Here is a 25106-nt window from a genome sequence, read left to right as displayed (position 1 = left end):
ACACTGCATTACAAACTATTTCGTTCTAAAGAGTTTATACTAAAAGAGGAAAAGTCATTTACCATTCGCATCCAGGTTGGTAAAAAGCCTTTGTATAGAGACATAAATCCTTCACCTTGTATAGCCTGTATCAAGCAGTCTGTAGAAGACTTATACAGCAGTCCCCTAGCAACAAGGAAGTAGAACAAAATGAAGTTGGTGTTACAAATACACAAGTAGACTGTAGGAAATGAAAGTGTTTCAGCACCATCACCCCCACCCAATATAACACCCCCAAATCTTCCATTAGGGTAGTTCCTATGAAAGGTTACATTTAGAAATAAGATCCCTGGCATAGACCCACTGAAGTAAATGAAGCTATACCAGGGATTAATTCAGCCCCCAAAAGTAAACTATATACTTTAAGGAAGAACTTTATATAGTTATGGACCATTACTACAAAAATAGCTTTTATATGCAAAAATAAACACCAAGACAATAGGCAGAAAGATTAAGAGTAGACTAGAGATCCAAAGCCTGCTGTATCGAAGAAATCAATGTGAATCTTTCCATTGACTTCATTGGGAGTTCAGTTCACGTCCCAAATTACTACTGAAGCTGGGAAATACCCTCTCAGAAATATCCATACCTTCCCTGTTTATCTCTTGGTTGGTTCATTATCCGCGTTTTGATGACATCAGCAGGAGTTCCCAGGATAGCAGCTACCAGGCCGGAACATACACTATCAATAAAAAACACTATTTGAAGAAAAAACACATCAAGATTTATCATCCCAATTCAACCACCTACATCTGAGTTTCAATAATAAAGACATTTTTATGGCTGTTGTCATTAAACCATGATTAATGCCCCATAACTTAATGTGGGTTTCCCAGTTAGGACAGAGCTGGGAAGCATTGCCTCAGCATCCTGCCCAGCCCCAGTGGAGTTCCTCAAGGATTGGTTTTGGGACCAATCTTATTTAATCTTTTTATTACTGACCTCAGCACAAAAAGTGGGAGTGTGCTAATAAAGTTTGCGGATGATACAAAGCTGGGAGGTATTGCCAATTTAGAGAAGGACCGGGATATCCTACAGGAGGATCTGGATGACCTTGTAAACTGGAGTAATAGTAATAGGATGAAATTTAATAGTGAGAAGTGTAAGGTCATGCATTTAGGGATTAATAACAAGAATTTTAGTTATAAGCTAGGGACGCATCAATTAGAAGTAACGGAGGAGGAAAAGGACCTTGGACTATTGGTTGATCATAGGATGACTATGAGCCGCCAATGTGATATGGCCGTGAAAAAGGCTAATGCAGTCTTGAGATGCATCAGGAGAGGTATTTCCAGTAGGGATAAGGAGGTTTTAGTACGGTTATAAAAGGCACTGGTGAGACCTCATCTGGAATACTGTGTGCAGTTCTGGTCTCCCATGTTTAAGAAGGATGAATTCAAACTGGAACAGATACAGAGAAGGGTTACTAGGATGATCCAAGGAATGGAAAATTTGTCTTGTGAAAGGAGACTCAAGGAGTGTGGCTTGTTTAGCCTAACTAAAAGAAGGTTGAGGGGAGATATGATTGCTGTCTATAAATATATCAGAGGGATAAATACCAGAGAGGGAGAGGAATTATTTAAGCTCAGTACCAATGTGGACACAAGAACAAATGGATATAAACTGGCCACCAGGAAATTTAGACTAGAAATTAGACGAAGGTTTCTAACCAACTTCAGAGGAGTGAAGTTCTGGAACAGCCTTCCATGGGAAGCTGTGGGGGCAAAAGATCTATCTGGCTTTAAGATTAAACTTGATAAGTTTATGGAGGAGATGGTATGATGGGATAACATGGTTTTGGTAATTAAATATTCATGGTAAATAGGCCCAAAGGCCTGTGATGGGATATCAGATGGGGTGGGATCTGAGTTACCTAGGAAAGAATTTTCTGTAGTATCTGGCTGATTAATCTTGCCCATATGCTCAGGGTTTAGCTGATCGGCCATATTCGGGGTCGGGAAGGAATTTTCCTCCAGGGCAGATTGGAAGAGGCCCTGGAGGTTTTTCGCCTTCCTTTATAGCATGGAGCACGGGTCACTTGCTGGAGGATTCTCTGCTCCTTGAAGTCTTTAAACTACGATTTGAGGACTTCAGTACCACAGATATAGGTGTGAGGTTTTTTGCAGGAGTGGTGGGTGAAATTCTGTGGCTTGCATTGTGCAGGAGGTCAGACTAGATGATCATAATGGTCCCTTCTGACCTAAATATCTATGAATCTATGTACAAGTTGAGGGCAGAAGACGAAATGAAGATAAAGTAGTTTAGGACCGAACCCTACCAGATCATTTAAGGTATCACCTAATTTTTCCATACACACAGTTACACTGGTCTCCAGAGAAGCAGCATATGTACATAGTTAAAAACAGCCTATGGAGAGAGGTCCAGAGAGCCATATACAGTGTGTCTGATTTTAATACTCCTCCCATTGAGCAGATGGAATAAGATGCGGAGAACGTGATCTCCTGAGTCCCAGACCATTGCCTAAACTGCAAGTCCATCCCTTCCCTCCTCTCTCCTGAGGATATCTGATACCTTTATTGGAATAGGATTTGCCTTGGTGCTCAGTAGGCAGTATACCATCCTGTTCTCTACATCTGGCCCACTTCTGCCTAGGATCAAGTTCTTCACCAAGGAGACACCTATCAACATTAGGTGCATCTCCTGTTCTTTCTACTAGTTCCCTTTCAGTTCTTGCTTTTTGGTTACTGGTCAGCTACTGTCTATTCTCTGTCTGCTCCTGCTCCATCTCCAGGTACAATACTTAGTCACAGAATTCCAAATATACTGTGTATAATTTACCACCACCTAGCACTTTCATATGCAATCTCAAAGTGCTTTGCAACATTGGGTAAGTAGCATTATTTCCAGCTACAGCATTGGTAACGGAAGCAACAAGAAGTAAAGTGATTTGTTTATGACTACACAGCAAGTTACTGGCAGAGCTGGGAATAGAACCCTCGTTCCCAAGTTGCATTTGAGTGCCCTGTTATGGCTACCTCTGAAGAAGCAATAATTGGAAGACAGAGGGAAGCAGCAATGTGACTGTCCTGAAAATTATAACATCACTGAGTGATTAGCTTGTGGCTAAAAGTTATCTCCTTAGAGAGGTTGGAGGGGATAATAAAATAATAAGGCACCTTGCAATGCTGTGAGTCGCACTATTGTCCTGAAGTGGTGTGTTCAGAAGTAAAAAGTGTTTCACTGAGTCATAAGTAGTCAGATCTGTAAAGACAGTAATTAGTGGAAATAAGCATAAATGAGAAGTTACTTGGTGTTCAGGCTCCTTGTTATTGATTTAGGAGATAAAGACCTGTGCTAAATAAATCCCTGGTGTAACCTATTGACTACAAGAATTGCACCAGGCTGGCATATACCCTGTTCCCCTTTTCTACTGCCATCAGCTACATCTAGAGCCTCCTCTCTGCTTTCCCCCTGCCTCCATCAGAAAACATATTATTGGAATATGCATATAGAATAATTGAACTCTCTCTCTTCCCGAAACCGCCCACCTTTCCTCCTGTTTAACATGAAAACAGTAACTTGGAAAACAAATGACCAAGGGGAAATTTGGCAAAAATGTTGTCAAACAAAATTGGAAACATTCATATAACTCTAAAAAGGATTTTTTTCCACTTCTCTATCACTTTTCTTTCCCTGTGTAGGCACCATTATCCCCATTTTGTAAATGGCAAAAAATGACAATAGAGGGCATAAGGGGGTCTAAATTGGGATAACTTGATAAAGGGTTGGAAGGAAGTGTAAGTTAAAGTGACTAAGGATTTAAATGAAGACCAGCAGTCTCCTAGAAAATTAATGATAGATTTAGGAATAGAAGACAGGTGTCCTGACCTTAGATATGGTGCTTTATCTACACCAAGGGAAGGTCATGCCTGACTAATCTAATCGCCTTTTATGATGAGATTACTGGTTCTGTGGATGAAGGGAAAGCAGTGGATGTATTGTTTCTTGACTTTAGCAAAGCTTTTGACACGGTCTCCCATAGTATTCTTGTCAGCAAGTTAAGGAAGTATGGGCTGGATGAATGCACTATAAGGTGGGTAGAAAGCTGGCTAAATTGTCGGGCTCAACGGGTAGTGATCAATGGCTCCATGTCTAGTTGGCAGCCGGTATCAAGTGGAGTGCCCCAAGGGTCGGTCCTGGGGCCAGTTTTATTCAATATCTTCATAAATGATCTGGAGGATGGTGTGGATTGCACTCTCAGCAAATTTGCGGATGATACTAAACTGGGAGGAGTGGTAGATACGCTGGAGGGGAGGGATAGGATACAGAAGGACCTAGACCAATTGGAAGATTGGGCCAAAAGGAATCTGATGAGGTTCAATAAGGATAAGTGCAGGGTCCTGCACTTAGGACGGAAGAACCCAATGCACAGCTACAGACTAGGGACCGAATGGCTAGGCAGCAGTTCTGCAGAAAAGGACCTAGGGGTGACAGTGGACGAGAAGCTGGATATGAGTCAGCAGTGTGCCCTTGTTGCCAAGAAGGCCAATGGCATTTTGGGATGTATAAGTAGGGGCATAGCGAGCAGATCGAGGGACGTGATCGTTCCCCTCTATTCGACATTGGTGAGGCCTCATCTGGAGTACTGTGTCCAGTTTTGGGCCCCACACTTCAAGAAGGATGTGGATAAATTGGAGAGAGTCCAGCGAAGGGCAACAAAAATGATTAGGGGACTGGAACACATGAGTTATGAGGAGAGGCTGAGGGAGCTGGGATTGTTTAGCCTGCAGAAGAGAAGAATGAGGGGGGATTTGATAGCTGCTTTCAACTACCTGAAAGGAGGTTCCAAAGAGGATGGCTCTAGACTGTTCTCAATGGTAGCAGATGACAGAACGAGGAGTAATGGTCTCAAGTTGCAGTGGGGGAGGTTTAGATTGGATATTAGGAAAAACTTTTTCACTAAGAGGGTGGTGAAACACTGGAATGCGTTACCTAGGGAGGTGGTAGAATCTCCTTCCTTAGAGGTTTTTAAGGTCAGGCTTGACAAAGCCCTGGCTGGGATGATTTAACTGGGAATTGGTCCTGCTTTGAGCAGGGGGTTGGACTAGATGACCTTCTGGGGTCCCTTCCAACCCTGATATTCTATGATTCTATGATTCTACAGAACCATGCAGACTTCCATAATACTTTATAGTAGGGCTGTCAAGCGATTAAAAAAATTGATCACAATTAATCGTGCAATTAAAAAAATTAATCGTGTGATTATTTGCACTGTTAAACAATAGAATACCCTTTATTTAAATATTTTTGGATGTTTTCTACATTTTCAAATATATTGATTTCAATTACAACACAGAATACAAAGTGTACAGTGCTCACTTTATTTTTGATTACAAGTATTTGCACTGTAAAATAACAAAATAAATAGTATTTTTCAATTCACCTAATATAAGTACTGTAGTGCAATCTCTTTATCATGAAAGTTGAACTTACAAATGTAGAATTATGTACAAAAAATGCATTCAAAAATAAAACTGTAAAATTTTAGAGCCTACAAGTCCACTCAGCCCTACTTCTTTTTCAGCCTATCGCTCAGACAAACAAGTTTGTTTACATTTGCAGGAGATAATGCTGCTCACTTCTTGTTTACAATGTCACCTGAAATGTCACCCGAAAGTGAGAACAGGCGTTGGCATGTGTCAAGGTTCCTCCCCCACTCTGAACTCTAGGGTACAGATGTGGGGACCTGCATAAAAACCTCCTAAGCTTATCTTTACCAGCTTAGGTCAAAACTTCCCCAAGGTACAAAATATTCCACCCGTTGTCCTTGGACTGGCCGCTACCACCACCAAACTAATACTGGTTACTGGGGAAGAGCTGTTTGGACGCGTCCTTCCCCCCAAAATACTTCCCAAAACCTTGCACCCCACTTCCTGGACAAGGTTTGGTAAAAAGCCTCACCAATTTGCCTAGGTGACTACAGACCCAGACCCTTGGATCTTAAGAACAATGAACAATCCTCCCAACACTTGCACCCCCCCTTTCCTGGGAAATGTTGGATAAAAAGCCTCACCAATTTGCATAGGTGACCACAGACCCAAACCCTTGGATCTGAGAACAATGAAAAAGCATTCAGTTTTCTTACAAGAAGACTTTTAATAAAAATAGAAGTAAATAGAAATAAAGAAATCCCCCCTGTAAAATCAGGATGGTAGATATCTTACAGGGTAATTAGATTCAAAAACATAGAGAACCCCTCTAGGCAAAACCTTAAGTTACAAAAAGATTCACAGACAGAAATAGTTATTCTATTCAGCACAGTTCTTTTCTCAGCCATTTAAAGAAATCATAATCTAACACGTACCTAGCTAGATTACTTACTAAAAGTTCTAAGACTCCATTCCTGGTCTATCCCCGGTAAAGACCAGCATATAGACAGACACAGACCCTTTGTTTCTCTCCCTCCTCCCAGCTTTTGAAAGTATCTTGTCTCCTCATTGGTCATTTTGGTCAGGTGCCAGGGAGGTTACCTTTAGCTTCTTAACCCTTTACAGGTCAGAGGAGCTTTCCCCTGGCCAGGAAGGATTTCAAAGGGGTTTACCCTTCCCTTTATATTTATGACAGCATGGCACTGTTGTAGCCAGTGTCACAAGATATTTACGTGCCAGATGCGCTAAAGATTCATATGTCCCTTCATGCTTCAACCACCATTTCAGGGGACGGGCTATGAAGTTTTACTTTTTTTGGTTTGAGTGCAGTTATGTAATCAAAAAAAAAAATCTACATTTTTAAGTTGCACTTTCCCGACAAAGAGATTGCACTACAGTACTTGTATGAGGTGAATTGAAAAATACTATTTTTCATTTTTACAGTGCAAATATTTGTAATAAAAATAATATATACCGATTTCAGTTACAACACAGAATACAATATATATGAAAATATAGAAAAACATCCAAAAGATTTAACAAATTTCAATTGATATTCTATTGTTTAACAGTGCGATTAAAACTGCTATTAATTTTTTTGAGCTAATCACGTGAGTTAACTGCGATTAATCGACAACCCTACTTTATAGTGTTTTTCAGGACAAATGTATAAGGTGGTAGAAGTTACATGTTAGTAAACAGATGCAACTAAATGTAAGAGAGTCTGAATTGGTATAGCTTTTCTTCTGAGGGATGGAAAGACTAAATTAGTGTGTGTGTGCGTGTGCGTGTGTGTAACCCCTAGACATAAGCACCCTCCAGTGACCAACCTCAGCAACACAGGCATAAATCTCCTCAGTTTAACCACAGGCGTGGGTTTCTATACAAGAATTCCACCAGTCTTTAGCTGTTCTGACAACCAACCTGGCCTTTTATATTGGCACAATTTTACCTTCTTACTCCAACAATTACAGGTGGATTCCCCACATTCAAACACCCAACGTACAGAAACAATAACAGGCTCTTCTTCCCCAGAGAGTTCTTCCAGTCCAACCATTCCTGGGCTCTTCTTCCTTAAAACTGTCTTAAAGCCAGTCCTTAATAACGGTACATCCAGACTCCCTTCATAAGGTGGTTCCTCCCAGGGCTTTCACCAGAGGCAGGCTTCTTCCCTTTCCCCAAGTCAGGGATTCTAGGTGCCCCTCACAAGGCCCATCCTGCTGGTCCTTCCAGTATCATGCTAGCCTCCTTCTTCCTAATAACTATCACATGATCCCCTTCTAAACTTAGTAAGAGGTAATTAGTTGGCCACAAGTGGACAATGCCCACATGTTCTTAAAGGACCAGACTCACCTGTGACAATGGATACTTTAACTTTTATACCTGCTTGTTATCCTTTCTCTAGCCTTAGTGATGTATAACTTATGCCACCTCTGACCCTGGCCCATCAATCTTAAAAAGGGATTTACATACATCAGCAACAAATACTTAAAATAGCCTTGGGTTAAGTGGCCTAGAAATTACCAGCCATTCTGCTAAGCAAATTTAAACAGGCCAACAAAAAAATGACAGAAGGTCAAAAGTAAACTGATGCAGAGAAAGAGGCTTCTACTGAGCATTGGGGGACATGATTATGGAGGGCACTCCTTAGGCAACAACCCTGAACCCAGAAGACCTCACCATCCTACAGATAAAACCTCAGGAAAGATGGCAAAGACAACCCAACTTATCTCAATGGTCCTGGAAGGACAAAGGAAGAGAGAGTCACTTAAGGAGCTCAGGCCTACTTTATTATGTTTACCTCCCATGTTTACCAGAGCAGCTCTTTGGACATTTGGCACCCAACCTGCCCAAAGGCCCTGAATTCCCCCTTCAGACAGGATCTTCACAAATGCATGGTGAACTCCATGAAATCTGAAATAAATAACATTTGACATTTCTCTAGCATCTCATATGTCTTTACAAACATTCATTCATACAGCTAATGAGTAGAGAATTCAGTGATGGACAAACTTCTGTTGTACACATGCAAGGAGGACTTCTTGTGCTTTCTGTAGCACACATTTTAAAAAAAAAATTCATAGGAATGTTCGTAAAGGTTATTGACCTGTTACAGCCCTGAAGACTGAAGTCCTCTGTTTATCCACAGAAGAGATCCTTTATATTAAGGGCAGTGATAATCCAAGCTTCCCCACACTGCCCCACCAATGTGCCTCAACCATGACTTGAAGAAACTATTTTGATGGGAGTTCAGTCTCCAGCCAGATCCTTAGCTGGTATAAATAAGCACAGTTCCATCGATGGAGCTATGCTGAAGTACACCAGCTAAGGATCTGGGCTTTGTGTGTCATTTTAATCACTTAAGCTCTCCTCTATAAAAAAAAAAATACTTGCTTAAACCACAAGGTTTTGTGCAGTAATGGTATGTATAAATTAGGTGCATAAATATGCATATATTTTTGCACATACAAAGTCCTAAAAATCTGTCTCATACTGCATGGCACTTGTCAACATCCACAGAATGACCACTGACAACAACAAAAAAATGCCAATTAAAATGAGCTTACTTGAGAACTCACCGTAATGGTTTCCCTTCTAGTCTCCTCTTTCCTTCCATTTGCATCTGCACCTTCACCAGATCAGTTGGACTGGCAAAAAACTGACCAATGGCACCAGCTGCCATCCCTCCAACTACAGATTTCCTGTACAAAAGTAAAGTGGGACCTAAACTCCCATTTTTCTCCAGAATACATTCAAGACGTTAACAACTATGAAGTCACAATGCCTGTTTCCCCAATGAAAATAAATGCCTCACCTAATGAGCTCTGTAGCATCTTCCACGTGAAATGGAATCTTAAACAACCACTTCTCATGTGAACAGCCAGAGCTTAATCAATGATTGTAGTAACTCCAGATGGCTAATATAGTCTATAATGTTCTTGTCAGTTTTATACAGTGTTAAAGGTAACTTGGAAATAAAATATTTAATATACATTACCAATATATGCTGGTTGCACTCAGGAAACATTGAAATAGCCAGAAGTTAGTCCCTTCCCCTTAATTGCACTTTCCCTTTATGATTTCTCTTTTTTATTTGGGAAGAAATTGGTATCAAATACTTATAGTCTTTTTCTGTTTTTTGGTTTGCTTGTTTTTTTTTTAAGTGAATTTGCACAGCAGTGGGGTGTGGGTCTCAAGAATGGTCTTCTTGGAAACTCTTGCTATTCCCATTGCATTCCAAGTTGTTACGTTCATGGCTACACCATCTGTAGCACCTCCTCAAGTTCTGTGATTTTTGGAGGTAGCCCCCAGAAGTCTGAGCTCAGGCAAGTAATGCAACTAGCCAGGTGAGATGGAGGGGTATTCAACATATTAACACTTCAAAGGGAAAACCACGAGGAGTCCTTGTGGCACCTTCGAGACTAACAAATTTATTTGGGCATAAGCTTTTGTGGGCTATAACCCATTTCCTCAGATGCATGGAGTGAAAAATACAATAGGCAGGTACAAATATACAGCACATGAAAAGCTGTGAGTTGCCTTACCAAGTTGGGGGTCAGTGCTAACAAGGCCAATTTAATCCGGGTGAATGTGGCCCATTCCCAACAGTTGACAAGGAGGGGTGAATATCAGATGGCAAATTACTTTTTGTAGTGACCCAGCCACTCCCAGTCTTTATTCAGGCCTAATTTGACAGTGTCAAGTTTGCAAATTAATTCCAGTTCTGCAGTTTCTCACTGAAGTCTGTTATTAAAGTTTTTTTTGTTGAAGAATTGCCACTTTTAAGTCTGTTATTGAGTGTCCAGGGAGACTGAAGTGCTCTCCTACTGGTTTTTGAATGTTACAATTCTTGACGTCTGATTTTTGTCCATTTATTCTTTTGTAGTTTGGCCAATGTACATGGCAGAGGGGCATTGCTGGCACATGATGGCCAGGACCTAACCACATGATAGGACCTAACCACATCAGCCACACCATCAAGGGCTCGTTCACCTGCACATCTACCAATGTGATATATGCCATCAGGGTTGTACCGTATGACTGGAGAATTGCTAACATAGTTCCTGTTTTTAAGAAAGGGAAAAAAATTGATCCGGGTTACTACAGGCCTGTTAGTTTGACATCTGTAGTATGCAAGGTCTTGGAAAAAATTTTGAAGGAAAAAGTAGTTAAGGACATTGAGGTCAATGGTAAATGGGACAAAATACAACATGGTTTTACAAAAGGTAGATCGTGCCAAATCAACCTGATCTCCTTCTTTGAGAAAGTAACAGATTTTTTAGACAAAGGAAACGCAGTGGATCTAATTTACCTAGATTTCAGTAAGGTGTTTGATACGGTGCCACATGGGGAATTATTAGTTAAATTGGAAAAGATGGGGATCAACATGAAAATCGAAATGTGGATAAGGAATTGGTTAAAGGGGAGACTACAGCGGGTCATACTGAAAGGTGAACTGTCAGCCTGGAGGGAGGTTACCAGTGGAGTTCATCAGGGATCGGTTTTGGGACCAATCTTATTTAATCTGTTTATTACTGACCTCAGCACAAAAAGTGGGAGTGTGCTAATAAAGTGTGCGGATGATAAAAAGCTGGGGGGTATTGCCAATTTAGAGAAGGACCAGGATATCATACAGGAGGATCTGGATGACCTTGTAAACTGGAGTAATAGTAATAGGATGAAATTTAATAGTGAGAAGTGTAAGGTCATGCATTTAGGGATTAATAACAAGAATTTTAGTTATAAGCTGGGGACACATCAATTAGAAGTAATGGAGGAGGAGAAGGACCTTGGAGTATTGTTTGACCACAGGATGATTATGAGCCGCCAATGTGATATGGCTGTGAAAAAAGCTAATGCGGTCTTGGGATGCATCAGGCGAGGTATTTCCAGTAGAGATAAGGAGGTGTTAGTACCATTATACAAGGCACTGGTGAGATCTCATCTGGAATAAATACTGTGTGCAGTTCTGGTCTCCCATGTTTAAGAAGAATGAATTCAAACTGGAACAGGTACAGAGAAGGGCTACTAGGATGATCCAAGGAATGGGAAACCTGTCTTATGAAAGGAGACTCAAGGAGCTTGGCTTGTTTAGCCTAACCAAAAGAAGGCTGAGGGGAGATATGATTAGTCTCTATAAATATATCAGAGGGATAAATACCAGAGAGGGAGAGGAATTATTTAAGATCAGTACCAATGTGGGCACAAGAACAAATGGATATAAACTGGCCATCAGGAAGTTTAGACTTGAAATTAGATGAAGGTTTCTAACCATCGCTCCAACCCAGTGGCCTGTGATGGAATGTTAGATGGGGTGGGATCTGAGTTACTGCAGAGAATTCTTTCCTGGGTATCTGGCTGGTGAATCTTGTCCACATGCTCAGGGTTCAGCTGATCGCCATATTTGGGATTGGGAAGGAATTTTCCTCCAGGGCAGATTGGAAGATGCCCTGGGGGTTTTTCGCCTTCCTCTGCAGCATGGGGCACGGGTCACTTGCTGGAGGATTCTCTGCACCTTGAAGTCTTTAAACCATGATTTGAGGACTTCAATAGCTCAGACATAGGTGAGAGGTTTATTTCAGGAGTGGGTGGGTGAGATTCGGTGGCCTGCATTGTGCAGGAGGTCAGACTAGATGATCATAATATTCCCCTCTGACCTTAATATCTATGAATCTATGTGCCAGCAATGCCCCTCTGCCATGTACATTGGCCAAACCGGACAGTCTCTATGCAAAAGAATAAATGGACACAAATCAGACATCAAGAATTATAACATTCAAAAACCAGTAGGAGAGCACTTCAGTCTCCACAAGGATGTAGAGACAAAATCAAAAATGCTAAGGCACAAAATGAGTTATACCTGGCAAGGGACATAAAAGGCAATAGGAAGAGCTTATTTAAACACACTAGGAGCAAGAGAAAGACAAAGGAAAGTGTAGGTCGTCTACTTAGCGGGGAAGGAGATTTAAAAACTAGGGCTACGAGTTTGTCACAGATGTCACAGAAATCACAGAATCTGTGACTTCCAGAAACCTCTGTGACTTGAGCACCCTGCTGTAGGGTCGCCGTGGCTTGGAACTACGGGGCCCAAGCTCCCAGCTGCAGAAGGAGGCAGGATGCCCCGCAGCTCCCAGGCAGCGGGGCCGCTCTGCGAGATCCTGGCCGCGGCGGGCACTGGGGCCCCTGAGAGCTCCCAGCCGCTGCAGCTGCTCTGCAGCTCCTGGCCCTGCAGCTGGCGGGGGTGCCTGGGAGCACGAGCTGCCACAGCAAGCAGGGGTGCCCAGGAGCACGGAGCCGCTGCAGCCGGTGGGGGTGCCCGGGAGCACAGAGCCATCACAGGTGGCAGGCTTGGAGCCACTGGTGATTTGGGGACCCTGCAGCTCCAAGCCAGGCACCCCTGAGTGGTGTGGGGAGCCTGCAGCTCCCCATTTTGTCATGCATATTTTTAATAAAAGTCACGGATAGGTCATGGGCTTCCATGAATTTTTCTTTATTGCCCGTGACCTGTCAGGGACTTTTACTAAAAATATGTATGACAAAATCTGAGCCTGGGAAGGAATGAAAGCCAAAATAGGGAAAGAATGGGTTGAAAATATTTATATAAGTTAGATATATTCAAGTCAGCAGGGCCTGATGAAATTCATCCTTACGGAATTAGCTGAAGCAACCTCAGAGCCATTAGCAATTATCTTTGAGAGCTCCTGGAGGACACAAGAGGTCCTAGAAGACTGGAAAAGGGCAAACATAGTACAGTACCAATCTTTAAAAAGGGGAACAAGGAGGACTGAGGGAATTATAGACCAGGCAGCCTAACTTCAATACCTGGAAAGATATTAGAGCGATTATTAATCAATTTTTAAGTACCTGGAACATAATAGGTTTATAAGGAATAATCAGTATGGATTTGTCAAGAATAAATTATGCCAAACCAACTTAATTTCCTTCTCTGATAGGATTACTGACCTAGTGGATGGGGGGAAGCAGTAGAAGTAATATACCTTGATGTTAGTAAGGCTTTTGACACAGTTCCGTATGACATTCTCATAAGCAAACTAAGGAAATGTGGTCTAGATGAAATTACTATTAGGTAGGTGCACAACTGTTCGGAAGAAAATACTTGAAGAGTAGTTATTAGTTAAAACCAGTTATTAGTGGTTTGCTGTCAACTTGGGAGGACATACCAAGTGAGTTAAATACAGGGTCTATCCTGAGTCTGGTACTATTCAATATTTTCGTTAATGACTTGGATAATCGAATAGAGAGTATGCTTATAAAATTTGCCGATGACACCAAGGTGGGAAGGATTTCAAGCACTTTGTTGGACAGGTTTAAAATTGAAAATGACCTTGACAAATAGGAGAATTAGTCTGAATTAAACCAGATGAAATTCAATAAAGACAAGTGCAAAGTACTTCACTTAGGAAGGAAAAAATCAAAAACCACAACTAGTACTGAAGAAGAGGATCTGGTGATCATTTAGCACTTCTGCCATTTCCACATTTTCTGTTATTGTTCCCCCTCACTCCCCACCATTGAGTAACAGGCCTACCCTGTCCTTGGTCTTCCTCTTCCTTATAATGTATGTGTAGAATGTTGTTATTCTTTATGTCTCTAGCTAGTTTAATCTCATTTTGTGCCTTGGCCTTTCTTATTTTGTCTCTACATGCTTGTGTTGTTTGTTTCTATTCATCCTCTGTAATTTAACCTAGTTTCCACTTTTTGTGGGACTCTTTTCTGAGTTTCAGATCCTTGAAGATCTCCTGGTTAAGCCAGGGCTGTCTCCTGCCATACTTCCTATCTTTCCTGTGCAGTAGGATAGTTTGCTCTTGTGCCCTCAGTAATATTTCTTTGAAAAACTGCCAACTCTCTTTAATAATAGGGAGATTCATTGCAAATTACTGACTTGCAAGTTAGTGATTTAGGATGAAATTCACTCTGTGCAAACAACCAATGCAAAGACTATGCACCACTTAAATCTTCAAAGTAGAGATCAAATAGTAACCTACATGTTGCATAAGCCTTGTGTTGGCCAACTGCATATGAATTAATTTCACTCCAGGCCCTTGTTTACACAGGAAAGTTGCACAGGTTTTTAAACTAATTTGGTCAAACCAGTGGAACCCCTGTGTAGACACTCCTATTTCAGTTTTGCTCAAACCTGTTCCCAGTCGACTTAAACCAAGGGAAGCTGCTCTTCAACTGAAATAAAGAGTTCCTCACAGATGTTTGCACTGGATTAATTAAATCAATTTAAATTCACACCTTAGTTAAACCGGTGCAGCTTTCTTGTGTAGACAAGCTGTGAGAGACAATTTTCCAGGGCCTATAGAACTGCTGCAATGACAACAACCCCAACAGTAGGCAGTAGCACATTTACCAAAGAGGAAAGCTCTCATCTTCAGCTCCACCAAGCACAGAGTCACGAAGGTGCTCATATGTAACCATCCGCACTCCGGAGTATACTACAGAAAACAAAACCACAAGAGAATTTTTAGGGCAGCCCTCTCTCTGTTTGTACTAGAATAGAAAGCCAAGAGATTAATTGTAAAACATCTACCACAATGGGACCCTTGGTTCTGACTGAGGCATTTGGTTGCTACTGTAATAACAAATAATCCAAAAGGGGAGGAAAAAGAGGCTGAATGGAATATCTGCCCCAGCCATGAACTTGTTAGTGTAAGGGAATCTCTTTTGCTAAGTGGTATTTCTTGTCAAAGATATGAGATGTCTCAGCACTTTAAGACACTTTACTTCACCGGACATCTCACCACCAATCTGTGAGATTTCTTTCATTTCCAGCAAACTAGCCATTAAAGAATCCTCTATGTGTGTTCCCTCCCACAGGCGCAATCCCTTTAAGATTTGCTGCTGTCATTGTATTTCCAATTAAAAAAAATACAAACCAGCTATCTCTGAGAACCTCTTCCTGCTAACGAGAAGGGAATGTGATATAATGGATGGGGCACTAGACTGCATTTCAGATTTCATGGTTTCAAGTCCTGGCTCTGCCATGGACCTGCTGGGTGACCTGGGAAAAGTCACTTCCCTTCTGTAAATTGAGGATAATGATACTGACCTCCTTTGTAAAGCATTTTGACACCTACTGATGAAAAGTGCTGTATAACTATCCACTTCAAAATGCCAACCTTTAGTTAATTTGGATTACTTTTCTTGGCTGTCCCCATGTAGACAAGCCCTTTGAGTCCTGGACCTCAATGGAAAAATAGGGGGGTTAATTGAAAATGTTTGATTGGATGATTTGACTGCACATTCCAACTCAGGCAAGAATGTAAGTAACAGCGAAAAGGCTTGGAGATGGAGCACTTGGCTCCCTCTAGAGGCTATAATTAAGGCTGTAAGTCTGTCCCAGAGATCCTGGATTCCATGACTGTCCGGAAATTCCATGACTCCTGCAGCAGCCGGTACGGCTGACCCCAGGGCCACCCAAGCAGCTGCTGCTACTGCACTGGCTGCTGTTCAGGTGGCTCCAGGCAGCTGGCCTCTGGGGCCACCAAAGGAGCAGCAGTCCCAGGTGATGTCCCGAAGCACCGGGGCAGCACCCCGCCTCACTGGGCTGCCCAACCCCCAGAGCAACAGCAGAGCCCTGGGCGGCCTCCCTTCCAGAGCAACATCGGCACCCCTGAGCAGCAGTGGTGCCCCAGAACCCTCCCCACCCCTGAGCAGCAGTGGCACCGCAGGTGCACCCCAGAGCACCTAAGATTTAGTCAGTGGTATTTATAGTACAAGTCATGGGCAGGTCACGGCCGTGAATTTTTGTTTATTGCCCATGGTCTGTCTCTGACTCTTACTAAAAATACCCAGGACTAAACCTTAGCTTTAATTATAATGTTGTTTACTCATAGTTCGACCGACTGTATTGGAACTAGTTTATATTTTGATTGCATGAATGATAACAGATTGTAAGACATTACAAGCAGTACAATCTGGTTAGGGAATGCAGTTCAAGTTCAGCAAGGTAGAGTTGGGAGAACTCCACTCTAAAGACCAGGAGCTTTATGCCAGCACGCACGATTCTGTCTCAGGGTCTAGTGTTCCTCCATTCCCTACCTGGAGATTCCAAACCCTGCGCAGAGTGATTCTGTAGGACTGAACTGATGGCAGTGGCAACGGCAATGAAGCCACACTGTAAGGCCCGACTAGTCCAGCTGTGGCAGGGGTGCCAGAACTGACTTTACAGCAACACGTGACCAGACCAGCTGTGACAGGTCTGCAGAACTGACTTCACAGTGAGGCCCACTGGACAAGCTGCGATGAGGATGCAGAACTGACTTCATGGCAAGACCCAACCAGAGCAGCCATGTTAGGCAGGCCATTCATCCAATTTTAGGTCAGACAGCCCTGTTTTTAAATTGTTTGTCTCCTACCGTGTACTGAGACAACACAGGATGTGGTTTTGTCTGGTATCATGGCTAGGGGATGCCATTTTGAAGATCACACTCCCACACCCATGCCTGCATGACCTACCATGCACCATGCAGGCCAGGTCATTCTGGCGAGAGTGGAGACATGCAGGCGGGGGAATGTCCCATCTTCTGGGGTTGTGTAAACAGCATTCTTGGCAGGAAGGGTGAACTGACTTCACAGGAGATCCAACTAGAGCAGCTGGGGCAGGGATGCGGAACTGACTTAATAGTAAACCCATGTTAGGCCAGTCATTCATCCAGTTTTAAGCCCGATAGCCCTGTTTTTAAATGGTGTGTCCCCTGTCTGGTACTGAGACAACACTGGATATGGTTTCGACTAATATCATGGATGGGAAATGCCATTTTGAAGAGAACACCACCCCACCCCTGCTGGCATGACTTCACACGCACCATGAATGTGAGGTCACACTGGCGAGGATGGAGTCATGCAGGTGGGAGTGAGGGGCAGACCCATGCCATGGCCAGTATTCTGGGGATGTGTGAATGACCACCCTAGCCATGGCAGGGATGCAGAACTGACTTCACAGTGAGATCCAGTTAGACTAGCTGAGACAGGGGGTGCAGAACTGATTTCTCAGCAAGGCCTGACCGGACCAGCTTTGGCAGTGGTGAAGAACTAACTTCAAAGCAAGGCCCGACTGTACCAGCTTTGGCAGTGGTGTGGAAGTGACTACACTGTGAGGTCCAACTGGACCAATCCAAGTGGAGGTGCAAGAACTGACATCATGGCAAGGTCTGACCACACCAGTGGCAGCCAAAGTACAGAGCTCACATTTCAGTGTGACCCACGCAGGGGTGCAAAACTGAGTAAGTTCTCAGTGGCAGAAAAGCTGATTTCTTGCAGCTGAACTAGGTAGCCTCACAATGGAGCAGGACTTCTCTGGATCGGAGCAGACAGATGGAGGAGAGCCACCCCCTGACAGCAACTGAGTCTGAGACCACTTCTAAAGTGAATTAAGCTAAATCAAATCGAGACCACTTTAATTCTGAATAAGAGCATTCACTCAAGTGTTTAACTAATCTACTTTAAATCCGCTTGGATTAAATTTCCTGAGTGTCCTCATTCAGGGCACGTCTTCATTAGCAACGGCTTGTGTAGTCGCAACAGAGTGCTGGGAGAGAGCTCTCCCAGCACTATAAAAAACCCACCTCCATGAGGGGAATAGCTACTGTCACGGAGTCCCTGGGCGATGGTCTGGAACTGCTCCCCATGAAGCCAGTCAGGACTCTGGGGCAATCTCCTTTCTGTGAGCAGCCTGCCTTCTGGACACAAAGCTCACACAGCTTCCACCTTCCTGGGTCTGACCTCGGAGCATTCAGCATCCTCTGCCCCTCCGTGCGCTTCCCACAGCGAGTCCGCTCAGGCGGGCCTCCTGGGGAAGCCAGAGGGTCCTGCACCCCAACTTCGCAGTCAGACGTGACTCTCAGCCAGCCAGTAAAACAGAGGTTTATTAGACGACAGGAACATGGTCTAAAACAGAGCTTGTAGGTGCAGAGAACCGGACCCTCAGCTGGGTCCATTTTGGGGGGCAGTGAGCCAGACAACCACGTCTGCCCTTCACTCAATGCCTCCAGCCAGCCCCAAACTGAAACTCCCTCCAGCCCCTTCTCCTCTGGGCCTTGTTCCCTTCCTGGGCCAGGAGGCCACCTGATTCCCCTGTTCTCCAACCCTTCAGCTCTCACCTTGCAGAGGGGGAAGGGCCCAGGCCATAAGTTGCCAGGAAACAGGGTGTTGGCCATTCTCTGTGTCCAGACCCCTGCCCTCTAGGGCTCCGCAACGATCACATACCCCTCCACCCAGACACTCAAGAACTGCACAGGGGAAACTGAGGCACCGTCACACTATTCAGAGGAAACATTAAGAACAGTCCCACTTCGTCACAGCTACCAACACTGGAAGCTTGGCTCCCAGCGCTGGTGCACTGTCTACACTGGCACTTTACAGCACTGAGACTTGCAGCACTCAGGAGTGTGTTTTTTCACACCCCTGAGCAAGAAAGTTGCAGTGCTGTAAAGTACCAGTGTAGACAAGCCTTCGGACAAGCCCTAAGTAGAGCTGGGAATGAGGTTTCAGGTGGGTGGGAACTGTTGTGTGATTAAGGGTCCGCAGTAAGCTGGTCACTTACTGTTTGGGTCTGGAGGGCTGACTGAACACTGATTGGGTTTGGGTTGTTGTGTTGCATGTAAATATACGTGCAGTGATCATGCTTTGGGATTTTTTTTCTTTTCCCCCCAAATAAAAGGAACCAGTGGTGCTGAGTGCTGCCATCCCAAGGATGCTGAGTGCCTGTGAGTGGGGAAAAACGACCTGCAAAGGTAAGTGGGGAGGTTTTACTTTAACTTCTCAGAGTCAGAATACGGCTCTGGTTGAGGGCTCAAGCCATAGTTTAAGAGGACCTCTAGGCACATTGAATGAGCCCTTATGCTGCCATTGGCACTAGCCAGAAGGGTTACAAATTGACATGGCAGGATTATGACACAAGACAGTATAGCTGTGGGACATTATCTTGGCCATTATCTTTGAAAACTCGTGGTGAACGGGGGAAGTCCCAGATGACTGGAAAAAGGCTAATGTAGTGCCAATCTTTAAAAAAGGGAAGAAGGAGGATCCTGGGAACTACAGGCCAGTCAGCCTCACCTCAGTCCCTGGAAAAATCATGGAACAGGTCCTCAAGGAATCAATCCTGAAGCACTTACATGAGAGGAAAGTGATCAGGAACAGTCAGCATGGATTCACCAAGGGAAGGTCATGCCTGACTAATCTAATCGCCTTCTATGATGAGATTACTGGTTCTGTGGATGAAGGGAAAGCAGTGGATGTATTGTTTCTTGACTTTAGCAAAGCTTTTGACACTGTCTCCCACAGTATTCTTGTCAGCAAGTTAAAGAAGTATGGGCTGGATGAATGCACTATAAGGTGGGTAGAAAGTTGGCTAGATTGTCGGGCTCAATGGGTAGTGATCAATGGCTCCATGTCTAGTTGGCAGCTGGTGTCAAGTGGAGTGCTCCAGGGGTCGGTCCTGGGGCCGGTTTTGTTTAATATCTTCATAAATGATCTGGAGGATGGTGTGGATTGCACTCTCAGCAAATTTGCGGATGATACTAGGAGGAGTGGTAGATACGCTGGAGGGCAGGGATAGGATACAGAGGGACCTAGACAAATTGGAGGATTGGGCCAAAAGAAATCTGATGAGGTTCAATAAGGATAAGTGCAGGGTCCTGCACTTAGGACGGAAGAACCCAATGCACAGCTACAGACTAGGGACCGAATGGCTAGGCAGCAGTTCTGCAGAAAAGGACCTAGGGGTGACAGTGGACGAGAAGCTGGATATGAGTCACAGTGTGCCCTTGTTGCCAAGAAGGCCAATGGCATTTTGGGATGTATAAGTAGGGGCATAGCGAGCAGATCAAGGGACATGATCGTCCCCCTCTATTCTACATTGGTGAGGCCTCATCTGGAGTACTGTGTCCAGTTTTGGGCCCCACACTACAAGAAGGATGTGGATAAATTGGAGAGAGTCCAGCGAAGGTCAACAAAAATGATTAGGGGTCTGGAACACTCAGTGGTTTGAGCATTGGCCTGCTAAACCCAGGGTTCTGAGTTCAATCCTTGAGGGGGCCATTTGGGGCAAAAATTGGGGATTGGTCCTGCTTTGAGCAGGGGGTTGGACTAGATGACCTCCTGAGGTCCCTTCCAACCCTGATATTCTATGACTCTATGACTTATGAGGAGAACTGGGATTGTTTAGTCTGCAGAAGAGAAGAATGAGGGGGGATTTGATAGCTGCTTTCAACTAGGTGGTGGAATCTCCTTCCTTAGAAGTTTTTAAGGTCAGGCTTGACAAAGCCCTGGCTGGGATGATTTAATTGGGGATCGGTCCTGCTTTGAGCAGGGGGTTGGACTAGATGACCTCCTGAGGTCCCTTCCAACCCTGATATTCTATGATTCTATGACATAGCACACAGCAGTGGTTTTCAAACTACGGATCGCGACCCAGTACTGGGTTGCGGAATGGAAGGCACTGGGTCGCAGCAGCTCTGATCAGCACTGCTGACTGGGCCACTAAAAGTCCTGTTGGCGGTGCTGACCGGCTAGGGAGGCTAGTTCCTCCCTGTTCCAACACCGCACTGTGCCCTGTAAGCAACCAGCAGCAGGTCCGGCTCCTAGGCGGCAGGGCCATGGGGCTCCACATGCTGCCCCTGCCCTGAGCATCAGCTCCGCACTCCCATTGGGCGTGAACTGGCCAATGGGAGCAGGGTGGGGGGAACGGTGCCTGCGGGTGAGCGCTGCGTGGAGCCGCTTCCGCACCTCCGCCTAGAAACTGCACCTGCTGCTGGCCGCTTCCAGGGCGCAGTGCAGTCCACAGTGCCAGGACAGGCAGGAAGCCTGCCTTACCACCCCTGATGTGCCACTGACCGGAAGCCGCCCAAGGTAAGCCTACGCCCTAACCCTGCACCCCAATCCCCTGCCTCAGCCCTGAGTCCCCTCCCCAGACCCGGAGCCACCTCCTGCACCCCAAAACCTCAGCCCCACCCCAGAGCCTGCACCCCCAGCCCAGAGCCATGACTCCCTCCCACACTCCAATCCCCTACCGCAGCCCAGAGGCCCCTCCCATACCCTGAAGCCCTCATTCCCAGCCCCACCCCACAGCACTCACCCCTGCACTCCAACCCTCTGCCCCAGCTCTGAGCCCCTCCCACTCCCCAACCCCCTAATCCCCAGCTCCGCTGGGTCGTGGGCATCAACAATTTTCTTCAACTGGGTCATCGGGAAAAAAGTTTGAAAACCACTGGCATGCAACATTCTGACTCATTGCTATGGGAGAAGATAATCACCTATGTGTCTGTAGACGGCAGGTGTTGCTCCTTGCCAGAGTTTTAGTAAGCCTTCCTCTTGAACAATCCCTGCTGCAGTACGTAGCATGCCACGGTAGGGTACAGCTCTTCTGGCAGCAGCTCCATATCGACAAACAGCAGCTTCACCTTGGATCTGCAGCCGTGTTTTCGTGAGATCCAGGGGAAAGGTTGCTAGCAAAAAATATCAGGGAACACAGCTGAACAAGGGCACATCCTGCAGAACAGATTGTTGCGAAACACAGGCTGGCAGCATTTGGTTTGCCGCAGGCACTGTTAGCAAGTGCTCATCCTGACTGAGACAGGAGGCTCATTATTCATGGTGCCTTTTGACAAGATAGCAAAAAAATACATCAATCGCCTTTCATTCTATCCCAAGTTCTTCCCCTTCCAAATCCAATGCTTACCACCTGCCCCACTTTTGAAGTTTCTTTGGAGAAGCATTTGGAGTTTCTGGAAGATGCTGGAGCACGTCAAATCCTTGTCAGTTACTCCCACCCTTTTACATACTCTGTGACCAAGACTTTGGTGTACACAATGCAGTTGGGCAGGTCAGGCACCCCCTTATTCTCAAGTGGCCACTCTGCATTTCCAGTCTGTGCCCAGAGGGAAAACACACTCTGCAGAGCCAGTAATCTCCCCATCCCCATGCAGGGGAGCATGAAATGGGAAGATGTTTGACTGGCTCCATCCCACGATGTGGGGAAGGTGCTTTGAGCAGAGGGGGAAGCAATCTTCTATTGGCGTGGATTAATAGAAGATTACTTTTCCCCATTGGAACAAAGCAGAACCAGGGAAGAAAGTGTCCCGCAATCCCTTCCCTATGCTGCTTCTGGGGCAGTGCAGTTACACGCTGCCCTTACATTAAAAAAAAAACTTGAGAACAGCTAGGCTGCTGGTGTGCTGAGACCACCGCTTCCTCTGCTAACCAACATTGCCTTGTATTTCCCAGGCTGTCTGTATCCATCGGTTGTCACTTGTTTTATACTTAGATTGTAATCTCTGTGTAGTACAGACTATCTCTTGGTTCTATGTTTGTACAGAGCCTAGCACAATGGGGTTCAGGTCCATGACTAGGGCTCCTAGGCACTACAGTAATATAAATAATAAACAACACTAATAATAATACTTAGGGATGCCAGTAAAGTCACAGTATAGTCCCATATTATAAGTTATTATTTCTTGTACTGGGTATCTTTAAACAAAAGAGAACCCTTAAATCACTAGGACATTGCACCAAGTTTGCATGTACAAATTAATAGTTTACACTACATAGATATTACAAAATATCAAATTATTTATCACAATGCAGCATTGTATAGGCGTTTCCTCTCCCGTAAATATCTGCTATCATTTTATTGCACTGACACCTGTCTCTAAAGACAGTTCTGCTGTAATTGGAAACTAGATTAGATCTCTTTTTGGGGTGAAGGAGGAGTGCTACTCTAGGCAAATTACTCACAGTCAAGTTCAACGGATTGTTCTTCGTTTTTGGTGTTCTATCAGAAATAAGAGTACATTGCACATTTAAATCACTCACAACTTGTCTTGGTTTGCTATTGCATCCCACTGTTCTCAACAGCAGAGATTTAGGGCTAGTCTACACTGGCAGTGCTTTAACATGGCTTGTGTGGTCATGGCACAGCTCTCCCAGCGCTCTAAAAAAAACCCACCTCCATGAGAAGCGCGGCTCCCAGTGCTGGGGTACTGTTTACACAAGCACTTTACAGTGCTGAAACTTGCTTCACTCAGGGGCGTGCTTTTTCACACCCTTGAGCGAGAAAGTTGCAGTGCTGTAAATTGCCAGTGTAAACAAGCCCCCAGAACTGAAATACCTACTGCGGAGCAACACCAAGTTTGCAAAGCTGCAGACCCGGAGAAACCATGTGATGTAATATATTTTGCAACCTGCAATACACAGACAAGTATAAAGAGCAGAGGCCAGTGTAACAAGTTCCCTGCGCTGGGAAGTTGTTGAACGTTGAGGCAGCAGTGAACAGAGAGCTGGGGGAATGGGGCTGAGTATTTTCCCTGCCTCCCACCCCAGTCAATCACGACTCCCTTCCCTCTAATAAAATCATAGTGGCTAGTACCTAGTTCTGCAACCACCGCTGCACAGGCTGACAGGGTGAACTTACTGGCTCGGGGCCATCTCTCTGGGAAAGGCAAACTCCTCTCCTCCTGGGGTAGCATTGAGCATGTAACATAACAGGCTCACTCACCTACCCACCCGAAATAATTAAAAGTCAGTGAGTGAGTCACTCTCCTGAGGTCATTTTCCTAAAGTTCCAGCCGCACCAAGGAGCACTCACCCCACACCGTCTCCTGATAAACAGACTCTAAAGTCTCTGCTCAGTGACATAATTAAGTCCTACAGAGAGGCTTCTGGGAAATGTAGTCTTTCATCTTATCTCGTTTTCACGTGCAGTAGTGAAAGTTGGTTTTTAAACACAGTTATTTATTGCCAGTTGCTGATATTCAAAAATCATGAGTCAGGTCCGCAAAATCATGAGATTGACTTAAACATAATCATAGAATAGAATCACAGAATATCAGGGTTGGAAGGGACCTCAGGAGGTCATCTAGTCCAACCCCCTGCTCAAAGCAGGACCAATCCCCAATTAAATCATCCCAGCCAGGGCTTTCTCAAGCCTGACCTTAAAAACATCTAAGGAAGGAGATTCCACCACCTCCCTAGGTAATGCATTCCAGTGTTTCACCACCCTCCAAGTGAAAAAGTTTTTCCTAATATCCAACCTAAACCTCCCACACTGCAACTTGAGACCATTACTCCTTGTTCTGTCATCTGCTACCACTGAGAACAGTCTAGATCCAACCTCTTTGGAACCCCCTTTCAGGTAGTTGAAAGCAGCTATCAAATCCCCCCTCATTCTTCTCTTCCGCAGACTAAACAATCCCAGTTCCCTCAGCCTCTCTTCATAAGTCATGTGTTCTAGTCCCCTAATCATTTTTGTTGCCCTCCGCTGGACTTTTTCCAATTGTTCCACATTCTTCTTGTAGTGTGGGGACCAAAACTGGACACAGTACTCCAGATGAGGCCTCATCAATGTCGAATAGAGGGGAATGATCACGTCTCCTGATCTGTTTGGCAATGCCCCTACGTATACATCCCAAATGCCATTGGCCTTCTTGGCAACAAGGGCACACTGTTGACTCATATCCAGCTTCTCGTCCACTGTAACCCCTAAGTCCTTTTCTGCAGAACTGCTGCCAAGCCATTCGGTCCCTAATCTGTAGTGGTGCATGGGATTCTTCCGTCCTAAGTGCAGGACCCTGCACTTGTCCTTGTTGAACCTCATCAGATTTCTTTTGGCCCAATCCTCTAATTTGTCTAGGTCCCTCTGTATCCTATCCCTAC

General features: G+C 44.7%; 1 protein-coding gene across 2 annotated transcripts in view; it reads right to left on the bottom strand.

Annotated features, from left to right (window-relative positions):
* SLC25A27 (solute carrier family 25 member 27) overlaps positions 1-24050 on the bottom strand; it is a 28215-nt gene extending 4165 nt beyond the window's left edge. The window contains exons 1-8 of one of the 2 annotated variants that reach the window (XM_073335801.1): positions 23821-24050; positions 21710-21901; positions 14806-14890; positions 9008-9130; positions 8230-8342; positions 3177-3261; positions 629-721; positions 63-165 (exon numbers count right to left, since the gene is read on the bottom strand). In XM_073335801.1, coding sequence (XP_073191902.1) covers positions 63-165; positions 629-721; positions 3177-3261; positions 8230-8342; positions 9008-9130; positions 14806-14890; positions 21710-21901; positions 23821-23920 — 894 coding nt within the window. In that variant the 5' untranslated portion in view covers positions 23921-24050. The remainder of the gene's footprint in view (positions 1-62; positions 166-628; positions 722-3176; positions 3262-8229; positions 8343-9007; positions 9131-14805; positions 14891-21709; positions 21902-23820) is intronic. The other variant, XM_073335802.1, reaches the window with a different exon arrangement.
* Between the last annotated feature and the right edge of the window lie 1056 nt (positions 24051-25106).

The sequence above is a fragment of the Lepidochelys kempii genome, chromosome 3 (assembly GCF_965140265.1).
Source record: "Lepidochelys kempii isolate rLepKem1 chromosome 3, rLepKem1.hap2, whole genome shotgun sequence".
Lineage (NCBI taxonomy): Eukaryota > Metazoa > Chordata > Testudines > Cheloniidae > Lepidochelys > Lepidochelys kempii.
Note: the sequence above shows the minus strand (reverse complement) of the source record. Positions and strands in the feature narration are given on the sequence as shown.